This window comes from Mobula hypostoma, chromosome 9, assembly GCF_963921235.1.
Source record: "Mobula hypostoma chromosome 9, sMobHyp1.1, whole genome shotgun sequence".
Taxonomy (NCBI): Eukaryota; Metazoa; Chordata; class Chondrichthyes; order Myliobatiformes; family Myliobatidae; genus Mobula; species Mobula hypostoma.
In genome coordinates this window covers 123,145,203-123,167,910 of record NC_086105.1, presented here as the reverse complement: position 1 = coordinate 123,167,910, position 22,708 = coordinate 123,145,203, and the positions used below count along the sequence as shown (strand labels likewise).

General features: G+C 42.3%; 1 protein-coding gene across 2 annotated transcripts in view; it reads right to left on the bottom strand.

The window, feature by feature from the left end:
* The window catches only part of clec19a (C-type lectin domain containing 19A), a 57,666-nt gene that overhangs the window by 4,427 nt on the left and 30,531 nt on the right, over positions 1-22,708 (bottom strand). For both annotated transcript variants that reach the window (XM_063057458.1, XM_063057459.1), the window contains one exon: positions 20,617-20,749. In XM_063057458.1, coding sequence (XP_062913528.1) covers positions 20,617-20,749 — 133 coding nt within the window. The remainder of the gene's footprint in view (positions 1-20,616; positions 20,750-22,708) is intronic.

Sequence of the window (22,708 nt, the reverse complement as noted above, 5' to 3'; positions counted from 1 at the left end):
CCTAACAGACCTTATCCTATAGTAGGGTCTTAAAGAAATTGTGGGACAGATCTCAGGGATCCTTTACAAAGCTAAGGGCCTTGCATATGCAGCGCTCCTGATAAATATTTCGGACGGGTAGAAGAGAGACCTCAATGATCCTCTCAGCATTCCTAGCAATCATTTGTGGGGTCTTGCGGACAAATGCCTTGCAATTCTTGTTCCAAATGGTGGTGCAGCTGGTCAGAACGCTCTCAAAGGGTAGTCTTGTCCAGGTTGAGACTCAGGTTGCTGCGCTCACACCAAGCTACAAGCCGCTCGGCCTCCTCTCTCTGCATGCCATCTTCTCAACATTGTTCCTCCTTTATGTTGATGGTTCAGTGTGACGTGGATCTAGCAGTACAGTCATGTGTCAGCAGCGTGAATGGCAGGGGCTGAGCACGCAGCCCTGCAGGGGTATGGGGGGTGGCAGCGCTCGGTGTGATGGAGGGAGAGATGTTACTGCCAACACGGGCTGACTGTGATCTTTCAGTCAAGAAGTCCAAGATCCAGTCACAAGAAGAGGTGTGGTGACCCAGCAAAGACAGTTTACCCACCAGCTACTGAGGGATGAATATATTAAATGTGAAGTCAATAAATAGCATCCTGGTCTATGAAGCACCAATTTTCAGGTCAGGCAGGATGGACTGGAGGGCAGAGGCTATGGCTAAGGGCAGTGGACCAATCTGAGTGATAATCAGACCGGAAAGGGTCAAATGCAGCGGGAGAATGGGATTTAGTGAGATCCATAACCAGCTGCTTAAAGCATTTCATTACTGTTGAGGTCAGTGGCACTGGACAGTAGTGGTTAAGGCAGGTTAAGCTCACAAATCTAGTAAGGTAAACTTGCAGTAGTAGGTGTTCTTAATATCCAGCAATGGATATTAAGAAAAACATGAAGACCATAAGACAAAGGAGCAGAAGTAGGCCATTCGGCTCATCGACTCTGCGTCACCATTTTATCATGAGCTGATCCATTCTCCTATTTAGTCTCGCTCCCCCGCCTTCTCACCATAACCTTTGATGCCCTGGCTACTCAGATACCTATCAATCTCTGCCTTAAATACACCCAATGACTTGGCCTCCACTGCTGCCCGTGGCAACAAATTCCATAGATTCACCACCCTCTGACTAAAAAAATTTCTTCGCATTTCTATTCTGAAAGGGCGCCCTTCAATCCTTAAGTCATGCCCTCTCATACTAGACTCCCCCATCATGGGAAACAACTTTGTCACATCCACTCTGTCCATGCCTTTCAACATTCGAAATGTTTCTATGAGGTCTCCCCTCATTCTTCTAAACTCCAAGGAATACAGTCCAAGAGCAGACAAACGTTCCTCATATGTTAACCCTCTCATTCCCGGAATCATTCAAGTGAATCTTCTCTGTACCCTCTCCAACGTTAGCACATCCTTTCTTAAATAAGGAGACCAAAACTGCCCACAGTACTCCAAGTGAGGTCTCACCAGCGCCTTATAGAGCCTCAACATCACATCCCTGCTCCTATACTCTATTCCTCTAGAAATGAATGCCAACATTGCATTCGCCTTCTTCACTACTGACTCAACCTGGAGGTTAACTTTAAGGGTATCCTGTACGAGGACTCACAAGTCCCGTTGCATCTCAGAACTTTGAATTCTTTCCCCATTTAAATAATAGTCTGCCCATTTATTTTTTCTGCCAAAGTGCATAACCATACACTTTCCAACATTGTACTTCATTTGCCACTTCTCTGCCCATTCTTCCAATCTATCCAAGTCTCTTTGCAGACTCTCCGTTTCCTCAGCATTACCGGCCCCTCCACCTATCTTCATATTGTCAGCAAACTTAGCCACAAACCCATCTATTCCATAATCCAAATCGTTGACGTACAATGTAAAAAGAAGCGGCCCCAACACTGATCCCTGTGAAACACCACTGGTAACCGGCAGCCAACCAGAATAGGATCCCTTTATTCCCACTCTCTGTTTCCTGCCAATCAGCCAACACTCTATCCACGTATGTAACTTTCCCGTAATTCCATAGGCTCTTATCTTGTTAAGTAGCCTCATGTGTGGCACCTTGTCAAAGGCCTTCTGAAAATCCAAATATACAACATCCACTGCATCTCCCTTGTCTAGTCTATTGGTAATTTCCTCAAAAAATTGTAATACGTTTGTCAGGCAGGATTTTCCTTTAAGGAATCCATGCTGAGTTCTGCCTATCTTGTCATATGCCTCCAGGTACTCTGTAACCTCATCCTTGAGAATCAACTCCAACAACTTCCCAACCACCAATGTCAAGCTAACAGGTCTATAATTTCCTTTTTGCTTCCTTGCCCCTTTCTTAAATAGCGGAGTGACATTTGCAATCTTCCAGTCTTCCGGAACCATGCCAGAATCTATCGACTTTTGAAAGATCATCGCTAATGCCTCCGCAATCTCCACAGCTAGTTCCTTCAGAACACGAGGGTGCATTCCATCTGGTCCAGGAGATTTATCTACCTTTAGCCTATTCAGCTTCCTGAGTACTTTCTCTGTCGTAATTGTGACTGTGCACACTTCTCTTCCCTGCCACCCTTGAGTATCCGGTATACTGCTGATGTCTTCCTCAGTGAAGACTGATGCAAAATACTCGTTCAGTTCCTCTGCCATCTCCTTATCTCCCATTACAATTTCTCCAGCATCATTTTCTATCGGTCCTATATCTACTCTCACCTGTCTTTTACTCTTTATATACTTGAAAAAGCTTTTAGTATCCTCTTTGATATTATTTGCTAGCTTCCTTTCATAGTTAATCTTTTCTCTCTTAATGTCCTTCTTGGTTTCCTTTTGTAAGGTTTTAAAAACTTCCCAATCCTCTGTCTTCCCACTGATTTTTGCTTCCTTGTATGCCCTCTCCTTTGCTTTAACTTTGGCTTTGACTTCTCTTGTCAACCATGGTTGCATCCTTTTTCCACTCGAAAATTTCTTCTTTTTTGGAATATACCTGTCTTGCACCTTCCTCATTTCTCGCATAAACTCCAGCAACTGCTGCTCTGCTGTCTTTCCTGCCAGTGTCCCTTTCCAGTCAACTTTGGCCAGTTCCTCTCTTATGCCACTGTAATTTCCTTTACTCCACTGAAATACCGACACATCAGATTTCGGCTTCTCTTTTTCTAATTTCACAGTGAACTCAATCATGTTATGATCACTGCCTCCTAAGGATTCCTTCACCTCAATCTCTCTAATCACCTCCGGTAAAGGAGGACCAATTACATCATTAGTTGGAACTGGAGTCCCCTCCATGTTCCGCTTAAACATTTCACCATTAACCTATGACCTCTAGTTCTAGTCTCAGCCATACTCAGTGGAAAATACCCTGCTTGTATTAACCCTATCTTTCTCTCTCATATGTTTTGTATACCTCTATTAAATTTCTCCTCATTCCCCAGCGTTTTCGGGAATAAAGTCCTAATCTGTTCAAGTTTTTCCTATTATTCAGGCCCTCAAGTCCCAGCAACACCCTTGTAAGTTTTCTCTGCACTCAATCTTGTTGATACCTTTCCTGTTCCATGTAATAATTAATAATCTGAAGAACAGGACAATACACGTCAACACCACAGCTTATAAGCACCATGACAAAAGACTGTGGATTCATGTCTTTCCCCATTTGTTGACTAATTAGTAAAGAACACAGATCAAATCTAGAGGAAAACAAAGATTTTTTTAAAAGAAATAGTTTCATTGCAAACTTCATTCTCCTCCCCATCACAGCCATAATGTTTTAATTACATTATAACTACTTTAGGACATTCTAGGTCAGATTATTTGCTTTGGTTAAAACAAGAATGAATTTCCTGGAGGACTGGTAATCAAAGATGATTTGGGAGTCAAGTCAACTGGCGTTTACAGGATTCCCTGTGAATTATGAGCAGCGTATAATGGGCTAGACGGGACGCACAGTGGAAACCCGCATCAAGGAGCACAGGAGGTGTATCCATTTTGGTTACCCAGAGAAATCGGCGGTAGCAGAATACTGCATTCACAATGGCCATAGGATTGCCTTTGATGGCCAATGGCTTTTGGAACCACCTGGTGAAGAAAGTCATTGAAACAGAACTAGGAAGAAAAGCATTTTAAGAAAGATGAACGTCCAAGTAAGATCTAGAATTAGATTGTAAACAAGGTGAGAGAGTGAAACCTGATTGGATGAGGACTAACCAATCAGGAGGAACAGACTACGGGCGTATAAATACCACTGGACTAGATATACAGTGGCGCTAGAAAGTTTGTAAACCCTATAGAGTTTTCTCTATTTCTGCATAAATTTGACCTAAGATGTGATCAGATCTTCACATAAGTCCTAAAACTAGATAAAGAGAACCCAATTAAATAAATAACACAAAATCACTATACTTGTTCATTTATTTATTGTGAAAATTATCCAATATTACATGTATTTGTTGGAAAAAGAATGTGAACCTCTGGGGTAATGCCTTCTACAAAAACTATTTGGAGTCAAGTGTTCCAATCAGTGAGATGAGATTGGATGTGTGGGTTGTAGAGGTGCCCTGCCCTATAAAAATATACACAAAGTCAGGTTACTGACAGAGCCTGCTCTTCTCAAGAAAGATCTGTTTAAATGCACCATGTCTTGATCAAAACAACTTTCAGGAGTACCTTTAAAGAAGAATTGTAGAGATGCATGAAGCTGGAAAAGGCTACAAAATTATTTCTAAAGTCCTGAGTGTTCATCAGTCCACAGTAAGAGAAATTGACTACAAATGGAGGAAACTCAGTATTGTTGCTCCTCTCCCTTGGAGTGGACGTCCTGCAAAAGGTCACACCAAAGCACAGTATGCAATGCTGAAAGAGGTGAAAAAGAACTCAAGGGTAACAGCAAAAGACCTGCAGTAATCTCTAGAACTTGCTAAAGTCTCTGTTCACGTGTCCATTTAAAAACACTGAACAAGAATGGTGTTCATGAGGAAACCATTGTTCTCCAAAAAAAAAACATTACTGCACATCTCAAGTTTTCAAAAGACCACTTGGATGTTCTACAATGTTTCTGGGACAAGGTTCTGTGGACAAATGGGACAAAAGTTAAACTTTTTGGCAGAAATACACATTGGTATGATTGGGAAAAAAAGGGCACTGCACATCAACATTAAAACCTCATCCCAACTGTGAAGCATGGTGGAAGGAGCATCACGGTTTGGGGCTGCTTGGCTGCCTCAGGGCCTGGACAGCTTACAATTGTTGAGAGAACAATGAATTCAAAATTGTATCAAGATCTTCGATCCCCTTAAACAGGGTAGCAGTCCGTCACCTGGAGCTTAATAGAAATTGGATAATGCAACAAGATAATGATCCAAAAGACAAGAGTAAATCAACAACAGAATCACTCAAAAAGAAGAAAATTCATGTTTTGTCATGACTGAGTCAAAGTCCTGACCTTAATCCTACAGAAGTGTTGTGGAAGGACCTGAAGCAAGCAGTTCATGCAAGGAAGCCCACCAACATCCCAGAGATGAAGCAGGTTTTTAGGGAGAAATGGCCTAAAATTCCTCCAAGCCGATGTGCAGAGCTGATCAACAGTTACTGGAAACATTTGGTTGAAGTTATTGCTGTACAAGGGGGTCACACCAGTTACTGAAAGAAAAGGTTCACATACTGTTTCCAACAAATACATGTAATATTGGATCATTTTTCTCACTAAATAAATGAACAAGTATATATTTTGTGTTATTTAATTGGGTTCTCTATCTAGTTTTAGGCCTTATGTGAAGATCTGATCACATTTTAGGTCATATTTATGCAGAAATGGGGAAAATTCTACAGGGTTCACAAACCTAGGCATTATCACTGAAGATGGTAGAATTTGTCATTGAAACATCAGTTATAATTGATATCTATACCTGGAAGGAAGCCCAAGAAGTGTTTATATGACCAGTAATCATTTACTCTTCAAGTGAAGTTACCATCATAACTCCATACATTCATAATTTTACCTGGGAGGATTCTTTGGAGGATCCGGAATGAGAAGGCATAGTCTCAGATTAAGGGGCTTTAAGATTGAGATAAGGAAAAATTCTTCTCCAAAGAGGGGTGTGAATCTTTGGAAATGCACACTTCAGAAAACTCAGGTGGTGGAATATTTGAACATAATGCAAATATGGATTTTTAATCAATATGGGTATCAGACACTATTGGGATAAGGCAGGTGAATGGATTTGAAGAAAGTTGGATCATATTGAATGGCAGACCATATTTGAAGGGCCAAATGGAGTATTCCTATTTACATGGTCTTATAGGGTCAGCTTTGGATAGTGGTAGTTCTTCACTATCAGCGGAAGAGCCATTGATTACCCGATTTTAAGTTCGCTAATGCATAACGATATCACCCTAACATATAAAATCCACTGTGCTCTAATCAACTGCCCTAAGTATTTTTAAAAATTCAAATATCAGCACAGCAAACTAGGAACAAATCTTAGACATCAGTTGCAGTCAGAGTTGCTATGGAAACATAATGGCTAATGCACAGCATGAGTACTTGCATTCTGTTTCTTCCCTGGCAGCCATATTGTAAATTGTCAGTCCCTACAGAAGGCAAGAGACACCCCCGCCTGGATGATCTGCCACACTTTTGTAATGTTGTTGGTAACATTTTGCTGTAGCCTGTGGTGTTTGCAGACAATTGCTCATTCAAGAGAACAAAATTTAGTGCTGCCTGCTGGGAATGCAATACAAATAAAATATGACATTTTAGAATTTGATCTGGGAAGTGTCAGCACCTACGGCTTTCCTGCCATTTATCCTATCTGAAAATACTAGCCCAATCAATGCTTCTGGCAGCAAGCAGTTTTAGAATAGCTTCACCCACTATTGCCAGTTACAATCTACTGCATTGAGACACCTCATGCTGCTCTAGAATGCCAATGAAAAGTACACTTCCAGGGAAATGGAAATAAGACATTTAGGATGCCACTACAGAAACAACACAGATCTCCGAGTTCCAACAGCATACTTTCTAATATCTGCACTTCATATTTTCTCCAGTTGCCAATCTTTATCATTTGGTACTTCAACAATAAACTCAGGTGTTTGACAATGAAATATTAACTCTGCTTCCAGGCCCACAAATGGTACCAGGCCTGCTGAGTGTTTTCAGCATTTTCTATCTTTACTTCAGATTTTCAGCACTTGCACTTTTTTGATTTTCTTGAGATATTTCATCCTGTCCCTCATAGCTCACCAGGTGAGCCCCCTTGAACAGCAGTCCAAACTAATCCTGTCCACACTCTGTACAGTACATTTGGTCTCTCTTGCTGCATCACTTTAGTTTTAGTGGTTGTTCAGTACAATAATCACTGGCAGGACCTCTGATATTCAGTTGACAACTGGGATATGCTTGCATGTGACATCTAGTATTGGCCTTGTTGGAGTTGGTGTAGTGGGCTCCTGGCCCACAACCCAGGAGACTGTCTAAAGCTCAGCTGGAAGGTTTACGACTTCTGAGTTGCTTTTAACATAGATCTGAGTTTTCATCAACATACTTGCTCCAACACTTGTGGTCAGCCAATGTCCAATTCCTTCCCACCCTGTTACTTGTAAGGATGCCATTCCCTTCTCTCAATTCATCCGTGGCCGCCACATCTGCTCTCAGGATGGGGCTTTTCATTCCAGAACTAAGGAGTCGTCCTCAAAGAAAGGGGCTTCCCTTCCTCCATCATCAATATTACCCACACCGCATCTCTCTTCCATTTTGCACACTTCTGCCCTCACCCCATCCATCCGCCACCCCACATCCTCCACGGGGAGCAGATAATTCTTTAACTTCCGCTATCTCCAATGGGATCCCACCACCTAGCACATCTTCTCCCCCCCCCTCACTTTTCACAGAGATTGCTCCCTACATGAGACTCCCTTGTCCATTCGTCCCTCCCCACTGATCTTCCTCCTGGCACTTATCCTTCCAAGTGGAACTAGTGCTACACTTGCCCCTACACCTCCTCCCTTGCTACCATTCAGGACCCCAAACAGTCCTTCCTGGTGAGGCGAAACTTCACCTGTGAGTCTGTTGGGTTATCTACTGTATCTGGTGCTCCCGGTGTGAACTCCTGTGTATCAGCGAGACCCGATGTCGATTGGGTGACCGCTTCACTGAGCACGTACACTCCACCCACCAGAAAAAAGTGGGATCTCCTGGTGGCCACCCAATTTAATTCTACTTCCCATTCCCATTCTGACTTGCCAGTCCATGGCCTCCTCTACTGCTGTGACGAGGCCACACTCAGGTTGAAGGAGCAACACATTATATTCCATTTGGGTCGCCTCCAACCTGATGGCATGGCCATGAATTTCTTGAGCTTCTGGCATTTGCACCCTCTTCTCCTTCACCACTTGCCATCCTCTTTTCCCTCTCTCACCTTATCTCCGTATCTGCCTATCACCTCCCTTTGGTTCTCTTCCCCCTTCCCTTTCTTCCATGGCCTTCTGTCCTCTCCAATCAGATTCCCCCTTCTCCATCCCTCTCTCTTTTTCACCAATCGACTTCCCAGCTCTCTACTTCACCCCTCCCCATCTCCCGTTTTCACTTATCACCTACTATCTTCTCCCCCCACCTTCTTACGCTTTTTTCTCCAGTCCTGATGAAGGGACTCGACCTGAAACATCGACTGTTTACTCTCTTCCATAGATGCTACCTGACCGACTGAGCTCCTCCAGCATTTTGTGTGTGTTTCTTGGATTTCCAGCATCTGCAGACTTTCTCTTGTTTGTCCATTTCCGTATAAACATTTGATTCCTGTTTCTGCTAAATGGGGCTCCATGCCCTCCTGATGGTTTCGCATCTTCCGTCCTATGAAAACTTCTGCAAACTGAAAATGCCCATGATCCAAGTCGTATTCATTCAAAACACTTGCTGCTTACGCCGGCTTTCACTCTAACAACATTTGAACATGAAACTATTCAGCCTTATTTACAAGCCCTTCTGTCACTTCATTTCTACAACCCCTTCCAGTCCTACAATTTCTCCTGATTCCCAAACTCCTTCAATATTGTCCATTATTCTCAACACTGGTGCCTCTCATAGCTGCATCCTCAGCCCTTTACCTACCCTACTCCCTGTACACTCAACACTGTGTGGCCCGATTCTGCCCCAACTCCAATTACAAGTTTGTAGATGAAACCACTGCAGTGGCCCGTATCTCAAATAACAATGAGTCAGAGTCCAAGAGGGATAGTCTAATGATATGGTGTCAGGACAACAATCTTTTCCATAATGTCAACAAAAGAAACGAGATGCTCATTGATGTTGAGGGGAAGGGTTCGGGGGGGGGCATTGTGCAAATGCTCCTGCACCACAAGTCAATCATTCTGAGGTCAATGGGGTTGACGGCTTCAAAGTCCTAGGACATCACGATTAACCTCTTCTGGTCCAGCAACATTGACACCACAGCCAAGAAAACTCAGCAGCACCTTTGCTTCCTCAGGAGGCTAAAGAAATATGGCTAGTCCCTTTGACTCTCACCATTTGTCATTGATGCACCACATGGGGTTTTCTATCTGGATGCATCTCATCTTAGAATAGCACCTGTTCTCCTCTTCACTGCACCAAACTGCAGAGAATAGTGTACACCGTTCAGTGCGTGTAACATCGGTTACATCTGCTCCTGTTCAATTCCCCTGGGATGCTTCATTATATCAGAGATGTTAGATAAATTCAGGTTCTTGTTATCAAAAATCCAGTAGGGAAATAGGAAATTCCTTCACTCAGACAGTTGCTAGAATGTCTTAACTTCCATTGGAAGAGATCGAGACAGAGAGCATTCAAGTATGACCTGTACCAATTTATAGAACAAATTACATTATTACGATTTGCTGTAAGGTTAGAATAAAGTTAACGATGGTGGTATAAATATGAGCAGCAGCTAATTGAGCTGAATGATCTACTGGCCTGCCAACCCTGCAATATAATTCTTCATGTTCATAAGTACATTAGGGAAAATTGTATCATGATTTATGTACAGAATTACTGAAGAATAAATAGATATGAACATAACTTTTTTACTAACTTATAAGAAGTTACTTTAAAAAAATGCTGCAATTTCTTTTGTGCAAATAAAATTGGGAAGAGAAAAAAATACTTTGTAAATTTTGCCAGTTTGTCAAGGTGAATTATGTTGAACAGAAAGATTGGAAACTTTCCTCATGAATGAATCCACTTGAAATAGAATCCAGTGGGAATTTTGGATGGACAGTGGTGAAAATGAGTGATATCAGATCAGCTATTTGTTGTACCTCTGTCCTGAATTCCATTTCTATACCATTTATTATGAAGTATCCTCCGCCGAGGAAAGAGGACCGGGTCGAGATAACAGAGACTTTTGGAGAAGAGGAGTTCGGTGGGTAATACCGTTCTGCCTGACCGGAAGTGCACCGAGAGCGGTTAGCGGCGTGAAGGAGTGGGGTGCTTACTGTTCTGGCTAACAATGGATGGTGCAATCCGGGGTATATTACGATCGAGGAACGTGTTTGCAGACTGGATATTGAACTTTTTACTGTTGAACTTCGGCCACATTCCACCGTGATACAACACTTGGCAGCACGGGAGGTCGTTCTTGCCTGTGGCCATCGAACGTGCAGCTCCTCCCGTGGAGGGTCAGACACCCTAAGCCAATAGACTGGTCCTGGACTTATTTTCCATCTGGCATAGTTTTGCATTTTGTTGTTTGATTGTTGGGGTTTTTTGTATTGTTATATTTACGCTCTATTCTTGGTTGGTGCAGCTGTAACGAAACCAAATTTCCCTTGGGATTAATAAAGTATATCTATCTATCTATCCATTTCCTATACAGAAGAGAGAAAAAAAACCAGTTTCTTTCGTTTTGTCCTCTTATCACCAATGAAGTCAATAGAAGAGATGTGAAGTGAGGGTCTGAATTGATACTGCTAATTTTACATCATTGTTGAAATTTACATTTATAAAGTCATAGAGAAACAGACCCACCAACGTTTTTGTCAACCACCAGATGCCCATTCACACTAATTCTCCATTTTATTCTCCCCAAATTCCCAGATTCTATCATTCACCTATACGAAAGGACAATTTATTGTGGCCAATTAACCTTACCCAAAGGAACCCCACATAGACACAGGGACAAGGTAGAAACTCCAAAGAGATAATAGCAAATATTAGGTTTGAATCTGGCTCATTTACCGCAGCCGAGTACCAAACAGTAATTCTGAGCTAAACTTCAGAGAGCAAGTGTTCCACTGCTATCTCCTTTTGCTGAAATGCCAGTGATATTTTCACCGTCATTTCTCTGCTCTCTGTTGGCATCAGGTCTCCGAAGTGAATCCTAACCTATGCTGTCAGGAACAATGTTGAACTGATCTACGGTTAGTTTTAAATTCAGCAGGCCTGACAAGATCAGTGAGTAACATGAAGGCATACTTATAACAAATTCTTCTTCCTGCCCTTTTACTGAAAAGTTTTTTTTTAATAGCATCAATGTAAATCTTTCAAGCTCAAAGTCAAGTATGATGCCCATAAACAAGCCCTCGTTATCCTTAGGCAGAAGCAGATCTGAATTTTGTTGATGATGAAATAGGGTCAATGAAAATCAGCAATTGCACAGTTTCTTCATATAGAGTCTTCAGCAAAGAATGATGCAGGGTATTTCACAGGGACATTAATGTACAAAATTCGAAACCAAGCCACTTTAAGGAGACATCAGGGCAAGAGATGAAAGACTAAGTCAAACAGAAAAGCTTCAAGGAGAATCATGTCAAGGAAGGAGAAAAAGAGAAGTGGAAAAGTTTAGGGAGACCTTGGCAGCAGAAAGTACAAGTGTCAATGGTAAAGGGATTAGTAATGGGTGAGTAAGGGTATGAGAGTAGGCAAGTAAGAGGAAGGAGTAAGAGAATTTGAGAGTTGTAGGGGTAGATGAGACAACATGTTAGAGAGGTGCAACGTCATGGAGCAATTTGAAACCATGATGAATATTTGAAAATGGGCAGGTTGCTTCAATGGAACCTAGGATGTTTAACAACCTGAAGCTCATGGAGAATAGAATGAAACAAGACAACCAGTTGCAATAGAATAGCAAGGTGTTGGGGTATCAATGGTGCGGGTAACAGCAGATGAGTTTATCCAGGGGTGAATCAGGAAAAGACAATAGAAGCAATTACGGCAATGGGAACAAAAACTAGACAGCCAGTGTCTACCTTATAATATCTAACAACGTAACACTATAGGAGATGTTACCAGATACCCTGGTACCCAGATCGTCCCAGAGAAGCGACACCAGAAGTTGCCTTACAATAGAGCTATGTATAGACAGCAAGAAGTTGGAATCAATGGAAAGGGTGCTTCCAATGATTGAAACAATTAGATTAATAATATTACTTAATTAAAGCAACAAGAAAATAGTGTTTTTTCCTTATGTTTTCCTTCCGGTGATTTTCTTTTCAAAGAAATGACAGAAAATGAAAACATTTTGGATGTACCTTATCTCTGAATGGTATTCTATAAAAAAACATAGAATCCGAGTTCACCTGTTTTTAAATCAAACTAAACTTCTAATCAAACTTTAACCTTGTCTACAACTCATGCTCTTCTATAGATTCCAGTTAGGTGGAATGAACAGATCAGAGAATCTGGCATGATTACCAGTGCATCTTATTCATCATTTTCTTCATTTGATGGCCATGGATCTGAATATTTTTGCTGCATGACTTCACAGCAGAATCTCTGCTCTATAAACACTATTAAGCAAGATTTCACATCAGCTGGGAATGTCAGTACCATGATGCCAATAGTCAAAATCCAGATGATGCACCCATTATTCTTTTAGCAATTTGAAATGGCCTCCAGCTTGATGATAACATTCAAACATATATTTATGCCTGCCAGGTGCAACTAAAGGATTTAGCTTCTAGTGTGCCCCTGCTTTCTCTAATTGCTAGAAATCACTCTAAAGGCTGATTTATACTTGTGCGTCAAGTCGTCGCCGTAGGTACAGCATAGCCGCAAACCCTACGCAATGCCTACACGGATCCCTACGCTGTATCCTGACGCGCACCTCTCCCAAAATGTAACTACGCATCATGGCAACGCAGACCGCAACAACTGTGATTGGTCCGCTTGGTAGCATCGCATTTCCTCTTACGCTGCAATAGCTTCCCATTGGGTGACTGAAGGGCAGGGAAGGAACTCTGGCTGCAATGCTTTCCATAAAGCTTTACAGACCTCCGAAAGTATGGAGGACGCATTTCGCTTTTACAAAAAAAAAATGCTCGCTTTAAACCTGTTTACCCCGAGAAAGACTACCATGAACATGAAGCCTTGCACGGGCAGGTATGTGTGCACGCGTGATGTACGAATACGTGACGTGCACATGCGTGTACGTGCCTGAATTGCAGAGCGACGCAGACACACCAACGCACAAGTTCAAATGCTCACAACAGCGTAGCCCACTTGCATAGGCTACGGTGCAAGCTAGTGTGCACAAGTATAAATCAGCCTTTACGAGGTACTGCTGTCTCAGAGTTGATGATCTGATTCTTTATATATGTGCTGCACCTGGATACCATCTTCTAGCAAGCTCACTTGTTGCTGGAGGATAGAAGAGAGTTCTTCTGCACTCCCAAGAGCCCTCCAAGAGAAATCTCTAAGCATTTTTTGAACAGACTCTACATTTGTTAGAAACTACCATCACAGCTGGTGATAATATCCTTTAATAGTCTGTTGCTTATTAAACAATTATCTCCTAACGTGGAAAATCTTTCCTCACATAGTTCATGTGTTCAGTGAGGAGCCTCGCCTAGAATGCAAGAGAACTAAAATCCCGTAATGGCAACTCTGAACTGCATGATTCAGCAAACAACAGCACTACCACATGAACTCTCTTGTCCTCTTCAGTGTCTATTTCCCTTCTCATTCCTACCAAGGAACAATACCAAAAGACCAATATTAATTTTGTTTCATCCCTCTAATCAGGGTGAATTAAAATCATCTTGTCACTTCTTCCTTCTGGCATAGTCAATAAATCTCTAAATGCTGCATTAAGCTCCAGTTCTAGATAGAAGTGTGAATGATAATGACGTTCCTCTAGTGGTGCGTGATCTGCTTGACCCATCTGTGAAATGAGCAAAGAAATATTTATAAGTATGTGAAAACTCTTCTTCAATTCACTCATGCCTTGCATGTAATGAGCTGTGTAACTGTTGTATTCAGTCTGTTGACACAGGAGTTTAAATTTTGTATGTATCAGGCAATCTTCAATTGTCCTCTGAATCATAGCAAAATACCTGCTGCAATTTCTTTGTTCATGAGAAACATTATTCAAAGGGTTCTTAAATGTATTAGTACTCTTTAATCCCATTTTAGCAATGACTCCAAGCAATTTTTTTTTGGAGAAGTGACACAATTTGCATTTATTCCTGTTTCCTGCACCACTCAGATGTGATAGAAGTATTTTTGAGTATTTCACCTTCTTACGAATACCAGTTATATTCATGACAGCACCTAACTATGACTTTAAATACATAATACTGGAACGCTAAAGCTTTTTTAACACATTTGCACTGTCAAGGCTATGGGTTGTCAATTTAGTCATTCATTTTAATATGTGGAAAATTATAGGTCAGGGAGTGAAGGTGAAAAATTCCAGTCCATATTTTTCCCCACAGATGTTTACACAAGATTGTAGCAATCATTTTAACTGCAAAGATTTTATCCATTTGAGCTTTGTGGTTTGCCAAAATTCCCACCATTCATTTCCTCACCTACACCACACACATGACTGACAGTGGCCAGTTGGAACGTTGGAGCACCTGAAAGAAACACACAAGGTCACAAAGCAAAGGTGTTAAGTCCACACAGGGACCACTCAAGGTCAGGATTGAACCTGGGTCTCTGTACTGAGAAGCAGCAGCAATATAAAGACCACTGACGTGCCGCCCATTCTGTCTTACAACCTCCTTTCACGAATGTTTGGCTGCACCCAGCAGGTGTCTAATTGGTTATCGTGATGCATCCAGTGTGGTATTGTAGTGGGTAGTGCAGTGGGTAGTGCTTGTCGTTCTCACTTTCAGCTTCCACTGCTGGCTAGCATTCTCACGAAAAGGGGAGCCAAGTGTGTAAGTCCCTCCCTGCCAGTGCCTCTCCAACAGCAAGCTTCATGTAGTGCCTCCTCGCTGGCGACGCACGGAAACTGAACTACAGAGGACGGGGAGGAGGTCTGGCCTCTGTACACACAGCAATCAGGCCCACTGGCATGTGGACACACCCTGGTGCTCATGAACCAGTTCCCCAGCCTTGTGAGGGATGAAGGCTACAGGAGTAAATCCAGAGTGATCTCCTTAAGGTGGTTGGATATCATTGAACATCCCTCCGGCAGCTCCTGCAGCCAAGCTGAAGCCAAACGTACTGCTTCATAAGCTTTCCTTTGGACTACACTGGTGAGGTCGAGAGGGGGATCTTGATGACTGGGCATCTCAGGATCTCCATGCCTTCCGCCCAGGCTTGTGATGATGATCATCTCTCGTCGTCCTTTGAGACAGACTGATGCTAACCACCACCCCTACAGGACGTCCGTTATCTCCCCTTCACCAAGGCCATGCCACATGGGCTATATGCTCACTACTAGTCTTTCAGGAGCACTCTCCCGCCCACCACAGAGACATCCATTTACACAACAGCAACAATCCCTTGTAATTGAAACAGCATTTATTATATTAACATATGTTCTTTTGAGAGCTGGCAACAAGAATCACATCTGCTAGAGAACATAGTGATGAAGACTATTGGATCTTGTAAGGCATTAATATAGAACGCTCTGTCTAGACAGATGATCCCTCTCAGCATGGTGTTAAACAGGGAAGCCCAACAACGCTGTCCTGTAGACTGGAAAATGAAATTCTCACCCTTTATGTGAGCTTCACAAACTGTGTTGATGGCATTTAACACTGCTTTAACACCACAAGTTTGGCGCAAAACAATTTCCAGTCCCAAATGCCCCACTCTTGTAACCAAGACAAGACGAGGAGTCGGCCATCAGAGCCTTATGTTTTATCCCTGATTCAATTAGATTAAAGCTTTGTTTTTCACAGCTCCATATACCAGTCTGGATCTGCAACTCTTAACAAACATGATCCTGTATTCTTCACCATTCCTGCCCATCCCCTCCCTGCTTCCCCTCCCACACCCCTTTATCTTTCCCCTTACTGGTTTTTCACCTGGAACCTACCAGCCTTCTCCTTCCCACCCTCCCCCCACCTTCTTTATAGGGCCTCTGTCCCTTCCCCCTACAGTCCTGACGAAGGGTTCTGGCCCGAAACGTTGACTGGTCGTTTCCACGGATACTGCCCAACCTGCTGAGTTCCTCCAGCATGTTGTGAGTGTTGCCATGATCCTGTATTCTTTGTGCTTGTCATTCTTATGGACGAGGAGATATTGTAGGTTTATCTACTCCAACCTATTAAGTATTCTCTTGACCTCCTCGTGGATACTGAACCACTCCAAAGTAAATTTATTATCAAAGTACTTACATGTCACCATATACAATCCTGAGATTCATTTTCTTGCGGGCATACCCAATAAATCCAATAACCATAATAGAATTAATGAAAAGACCGCAACAACAGGGTGGATAACCAGTGTGCAAATGACAACAAGCTGTGCAAGTACAAAAAGAGATAGATTTATAGGTAGAGAACTTGAGATGGAGCACCCTTGAAGGTGAGCTCATAGGTTGTGGAAACGGTTCCGTTAGGGGAAAAATGAAGTTATCCCCTCTGGTTGATGAGCTTGATGGTTGAGGGGTAATAACTGTCCCTGAACTTGGCAGTGTGAATCCTGATGCTCCTGTACCTTATTCCTGAGGGTGCAGTGAGAAGACAGCATGACCTGAGTAATGGAGGTCCTTGGAGATGGATGCTGCTTTCCAGCTACAATGCTCTATGTAGATATGCTTGATGGTGGGGAGGGCTTTACCAATTTATCTAATCACCACATTTGGTTCAATTTTCTGATAAGGATACTTTTCTCTACACTATCCAAGATCTTTAAAGCCACTTTAGACTCAATGGCCACTTTAATGGGTACATCTTGCTCGACAACACAAAGATTAAATCAGCCAATCATGTCGCAGTAAGTCAATGCATAAAACCATGCAGATGTGGTCAAGCCATTCATTTGTTGCTCAGACCAAACATCAGAACGGGGAAGAAATGTCATCCAAGTGAATTTGACTACGGCATGATTCATGGTGCCTGATGGGGTGATTTGAGTATCCCAAACAGCTGATCTCCTGGGATTTTCATGCACAGAATTCTCTAAAGTTTACAGAGAATGATGCTAAAAAAAAAAATTTCCAGTGAATGGCAGCTCTGTGGGTGAAAATGTCTTGTTAACAAGAGAGGTCAGAGGAGAATGGCCAGATTGGTTCAAGCTGACAAGAAAGCAACAGTAACTCAGATAACTGTGTGTTACAACAGTGGTGTGTAGAAGAGCATCTCTGAAGACCCAGCATATTGAACGTTGAAGCAGATGGCTACAGCAGCAGACGATCATGAACATACACTCAATGGCCACTTTATCAGGTACAGGAGTTACCTAATAAAGTAGACACTGAGTGCACGTTGCGAATGGGAAGACTGCATGCAACATTTCTAAATGAGCCTGATGAGAGCTCTTCAGAAGTTCAGAGAGATTTCTGGAGATTTAATGGTATACAAGCGAATTGGTTGTTCACTGATATTTTTCTCAGACTGGTTAACAAAGGTTATAGTACAACTCTATGGGATAGAAATTTTAAAAACATTCTAACGGTGTTTTTAAAGGAGGGAATTCCAATTTTCCCCACTCATTTGCAATGTAGGAACAGTGAAATATTTTCCTGTTATGATAATGTATACTTGGGAGCTTAATTTAGGGGTAGCGGCATTCCTATCTGACCCTTTGAGTAGCACAGGTTATAGTTTTGGGAGGTATTGTCAAGGAGCATTGGCATAATGCTGCAGTACTTCAAGTTCAAGTTTATTGTCATTCAATCATACACACGTATTCTGCCAAATGAAACAACTTTCCTCTGGATCAAGCTGCACATCACACAAGGCAAAATCTCAGAATCAGAATATCTCCACAAGTATCTGAACAAATAAGCTGCACTTACAACACGTTAAAAAGTAGACAGTATAATGTTATTGGCGCGTCATACGTGACGAAAGCTGGATGGTGACAGGTAGTTCAATAGTCTCAAGACCTGGGGGAATATTTAATATTTCTCATTATTAACAGTCCTTGTCCCAATGGTATGGCACCGCCTGTCTGATCTGCACATGGTACACACTACAGCGTCTCGGGGTGGTGGGGAGGGGGAGAAAGAGGATTAATCTTGACAATAATGAGATTGCCAATCAAGCAGATTGCTTCATTCTGAATGGAGCTGAGATGTTTGAGAGAAGGTGGGAGCTGCACCTCACTTGTGAAATTTTTTCCATTACAATTGTGTTTCCGGGCATCAAATTCCACAACACATGTCAATAATAATGACCCCAATTTTAATTCAATAGTGACACCCATAATCAATGGGGGGATTTGATGATGGCAATGAAAGTTAGGTATTTGTACTGTTACGTACCCCGTAACTGGGTTGCCAAACCAGCAGAAATGGATCACTCAGTTGGAGTCTGGAGTACTAGAACTAAGAAAGTTTTATTAAGGAAACAAGCAACACAGTAATCGAAAGGATAATAAATGCAACAGTTCAGTGATGATAAACACACATGTGCACAGAATTAAGATAACAGCATCAATCAAGCTCTATCGTTGTCTAGGGGTAAATGACCAAATTTCAAAATGACTCAAAGTTCAGTTCGCAGTAATCGTTTCCATGGCGATGGACAACGTGGGGGAAGAGAGACAGAGAGAACAGGAACAACTCATCATTCAGAACGGCTTCACTCACAGACCAGCAAGATGGCTCACAGACCAGCGAGATGGCTCACAAACAGCTTTTGGGCAGGTCCTTGGTGATGTCACCTGAGGTCACCGACTGTGACCCCTCCTCCAGATGCGGTCGATCCTCTGCAGTGAACCCGGCACCCAGGCAAGGGCGGACACACACCGGGTTCCCGCTGATCGTACCTTTCCACCCTTGTCGTTGTCCGGTACTTCTCACCCACTCGTGAGAAGCGCACCGCTTCCAGGGTCTCGTTACCTCGGGTGGCGTGTGTGTCTGTCTTAGCGAACCTGTCCCTTTTTATCCCCCTGCTGGGGTATCGCCTGTCCATCACTTCAAACAGTTCAGGGTTCAAAGGGGGGAGCCGCTCCAGACAGCTCTTCCTCCCACATCCCTTCATTACACATCTCCAGACGCTGCTCCATTGTTCCTTATCTCTCCTTCCCCTGAGGGCAGGTGGCAGACCAACTGCTGATGCCACTGATGCTAGCCCAGGCCAGCAAACATCTTAATTTTATGTTTATTCTCATAACAGTACTCTCTCTAGGAGATGTCGGTAGGGAATACCAGAGTTCCAAATAATATTTGTCATGTACCAGAAAATGCCAATATGCATTGAGATATTGCTTCCTGTAGGAATGGTCTGCGACATTAGGGGTATTGGAAATTGCCCTAAATATGGTGGAATAATCAGCCCTCCTCTGCTTTATGATGGAGAAATAGGAAGCTGCTGAGGAAGTTGGTGTACAGGACGATTTATAATGAGTTTCGAACCAAGCTCCCTTGTCAGGCAATGGTGAACAACTATTGGTTAGCAAGTGCTGGGTGACTGTACTTCCATTGACACAATCCACTATTTGCTGCAGCCCGTGAGTAGTCTGATTGTGTGGTAGTTTTGAGGGCAAGAGATACCTGGATAAAGTCTGAGCCATCTGAGCTCTCTGTCCATTCTAATAAAGAGTAATCTGCAAATTTTATTATCTCAAAGTGGGAATACCAATGTACTGAAACTGTAAGGATTACAGTTTCTATTTCTCTCTGTTTTTAAACCTAAACTTCATCACAATTAATTCCTTCTCCTTTCACCATTTAATGCCCCATATTAATAGTGGAAAATATCTTAAGTGACCTAGAAAAATTGCACATAACATGTTTACAGTGTTTAGATTATCAAAAAGAATACTGATATCTTTTCAATTATTTCAAAGCATGAAAGAGTAGCCTTGAATGTACTGTATATATGGACAACAGATCCCCAGAACTTCATATTCCTGAAATGAAGTACTACTTACTCCTGATTTTCCTTTATCTGTAAGAGTTGTTCTTATATCCTTAAATTCTAAAGCCAAGCTAAATCTAGTAGCAATCTCACCCTACTTTTTTTCCCCCTACAATTAATGGTATAAACTCTGCTTTTGTCTATACATTTGTGACTAATTGCACAGATTCTCTACTGAGAGTGATGTAAATAACAGGTCCATTTTATTCACAGATCCTACCCGCAAGATGCTGGACCTGAGGAGAGTTATTCAATGTTCTTAAAAGGGAAATGCAATAATACAAGATTACAAAAGGCATATTCTGAATGTTGTATCAATTCTTTCCCAGCAGAAGCATGCATCACTATACATATCACAGAAATGCACATATTAGAAATATCATACCACTGTTTTGCCGGAACCATATTTGCACACAATCCTCCTCTTCCTGTATCAGCTGGGTCCCATCATCTGGTTGGTTGCCATCCCAATAATTATAGTCATATGTTGTCCCATCAGTCCACTCAAAACTGCCTTCCTGAATAATTTAACAGAATTTGACAACAAATTAGTTAATTATTAATTAATTAGTGATTAATGATGAAATAAACACCAAAACACATACCACGTTAAGGTAAATGAACAATAAGAACTTTAAAACTATTTTTAAAAATCTGTTATCTGTCAAGTAGGATGCCGTGCACAATTCTGATTTGATGGAGGCAGACATGACAACACAGAGGAACATCTGCTGAAACTTCTGAAATGCCTGTTTCATTGCCACCGCTAAGCTGTGTGATCCAAAATCTCTGGAGGGGAAAGCCCCAAGTCCTCGGCTTTGCTTGTTGCTCGGCGGCCGGGGCGGGGTCGAAGCGCTCGGCAGAGATGGTGCTCGGTGTCGGAGGGCTGGTCAGAGCCTTGAAGTTTTCAGACGGTCTCAGAGTCAGACTGTGGTTGGGTGCTTCCAGGATGCTGCATTGGCAAATTTGCGGCGCTGGAAGCTCATGGCAGGGAGAGTTTCTCCCTTCTACGTGAGATGTTGGGGCTATCGGGACTTCGAGACTTTTTTTTTTACTGTGCCCATAGTCTGCTCTTATCAAATTACGGTATTGCTTTGCACTGTTGTAACTATGTGTTATAATTATGTGGTTTTTGTCAGTTTTAGTCTTGGTCTGTCTTGTGTTTCTGTCATATCATACTGGAGGAACATTGTATCATTTTTTAATGCATGTATTTCTAAATGACAATAAACGAGGACTGAATGTCCTCATAATCTAATCTAAATTAGGTGGGAGGAGAAGATGGCAGCGCGCCTGTGTGTGCGCAGCCCTCCGGTGAAAAATGATATCGTATCTGTTAAATAGGGGCCGGGGACAATTCTGATTTGATGCAGAATGGACGTGAAAGCACAGAGGAACATCTGGAGAAATTTCTGAAACGCCTGTGCGCTGCTGTCGTTACCATGTGGTCGGGAATCTTTCGGAGGGTAGGCCTCAAAATCCCTGGCCTTACCTGCTTTTGGCGACCGAGAAGGAAGTCGAATCGTTCGGACAGAGATGGCACTCAGTACTCGGTGTCGGAGAGCTGATCAGAGCTCGAAGTTTTCGGATGACTCAGAGTCGGATTGTGGTTGGCATGGCAGGGAGAGTTTTTCTTCCTTCTCCCGTCTGCGTGAGATGTGGGACATTTGAGAAACTTTGAACTTTACTGTGCTCATGGACTTCTTCATCAAGTTATGGTATTGTTGCACTGTTTGTAACTATATGTTATAATTATGTGGTTTTGTCAGTTTTTCAGTCTTGGTCTGTCCTGTGTTTCTGTGATATCACACCAGAGGAAATAGTGTATCATTTCTTAATGCATGCATTACTAAATGACAATAAAAGAGGACTACGTGTCTTCATAATCTAATAATTGCTTTAAAATGGGCCAAAAATTCACATTCTTATTTGGTTTCTTTCCAAATCAAGCCAGCAAATATTTCATCCCTACAGTTTAATAAGGTTGTGGTTGATCTAAATGAAACTACATTCCCATCTATGTGCAGTAATATTTCATCTCCCCCTTATCGATTTGTCTCTAAAAATAATGAAAGATTCTGTTTCCATCAGCCTTTGAGAAAGAGGCCGGCCTCAGTAGCTGCCTTAGAACCCACAGAATGGAGCAGGCTCATTCATTGATCCAAAAAGAAAACTCCTATTTAATCAGATTTTTTAAACCCCATTTTCTCTGAAAAGGGGCACTTAAAAGGACAACATTAGTCAGCATTATTTTTCCTTAGAGATTTGTGACCTATTGCACCCTGAAGCATGCCCTCACTCATGAACCTGGGCCAAGTTAAACACTGAGTTCAAGGGGCAAGTAGTTATGTTGCAGCTTTATACAACTCTAGTTCGGTCACATCTGGAGTATTGCATACAGTTCTGACTGTCCCATTATAGGAAGGATGTCAGGGCTTTGGAGAGGATGTAGATCAGATTTACCAGGATGCTGCCTG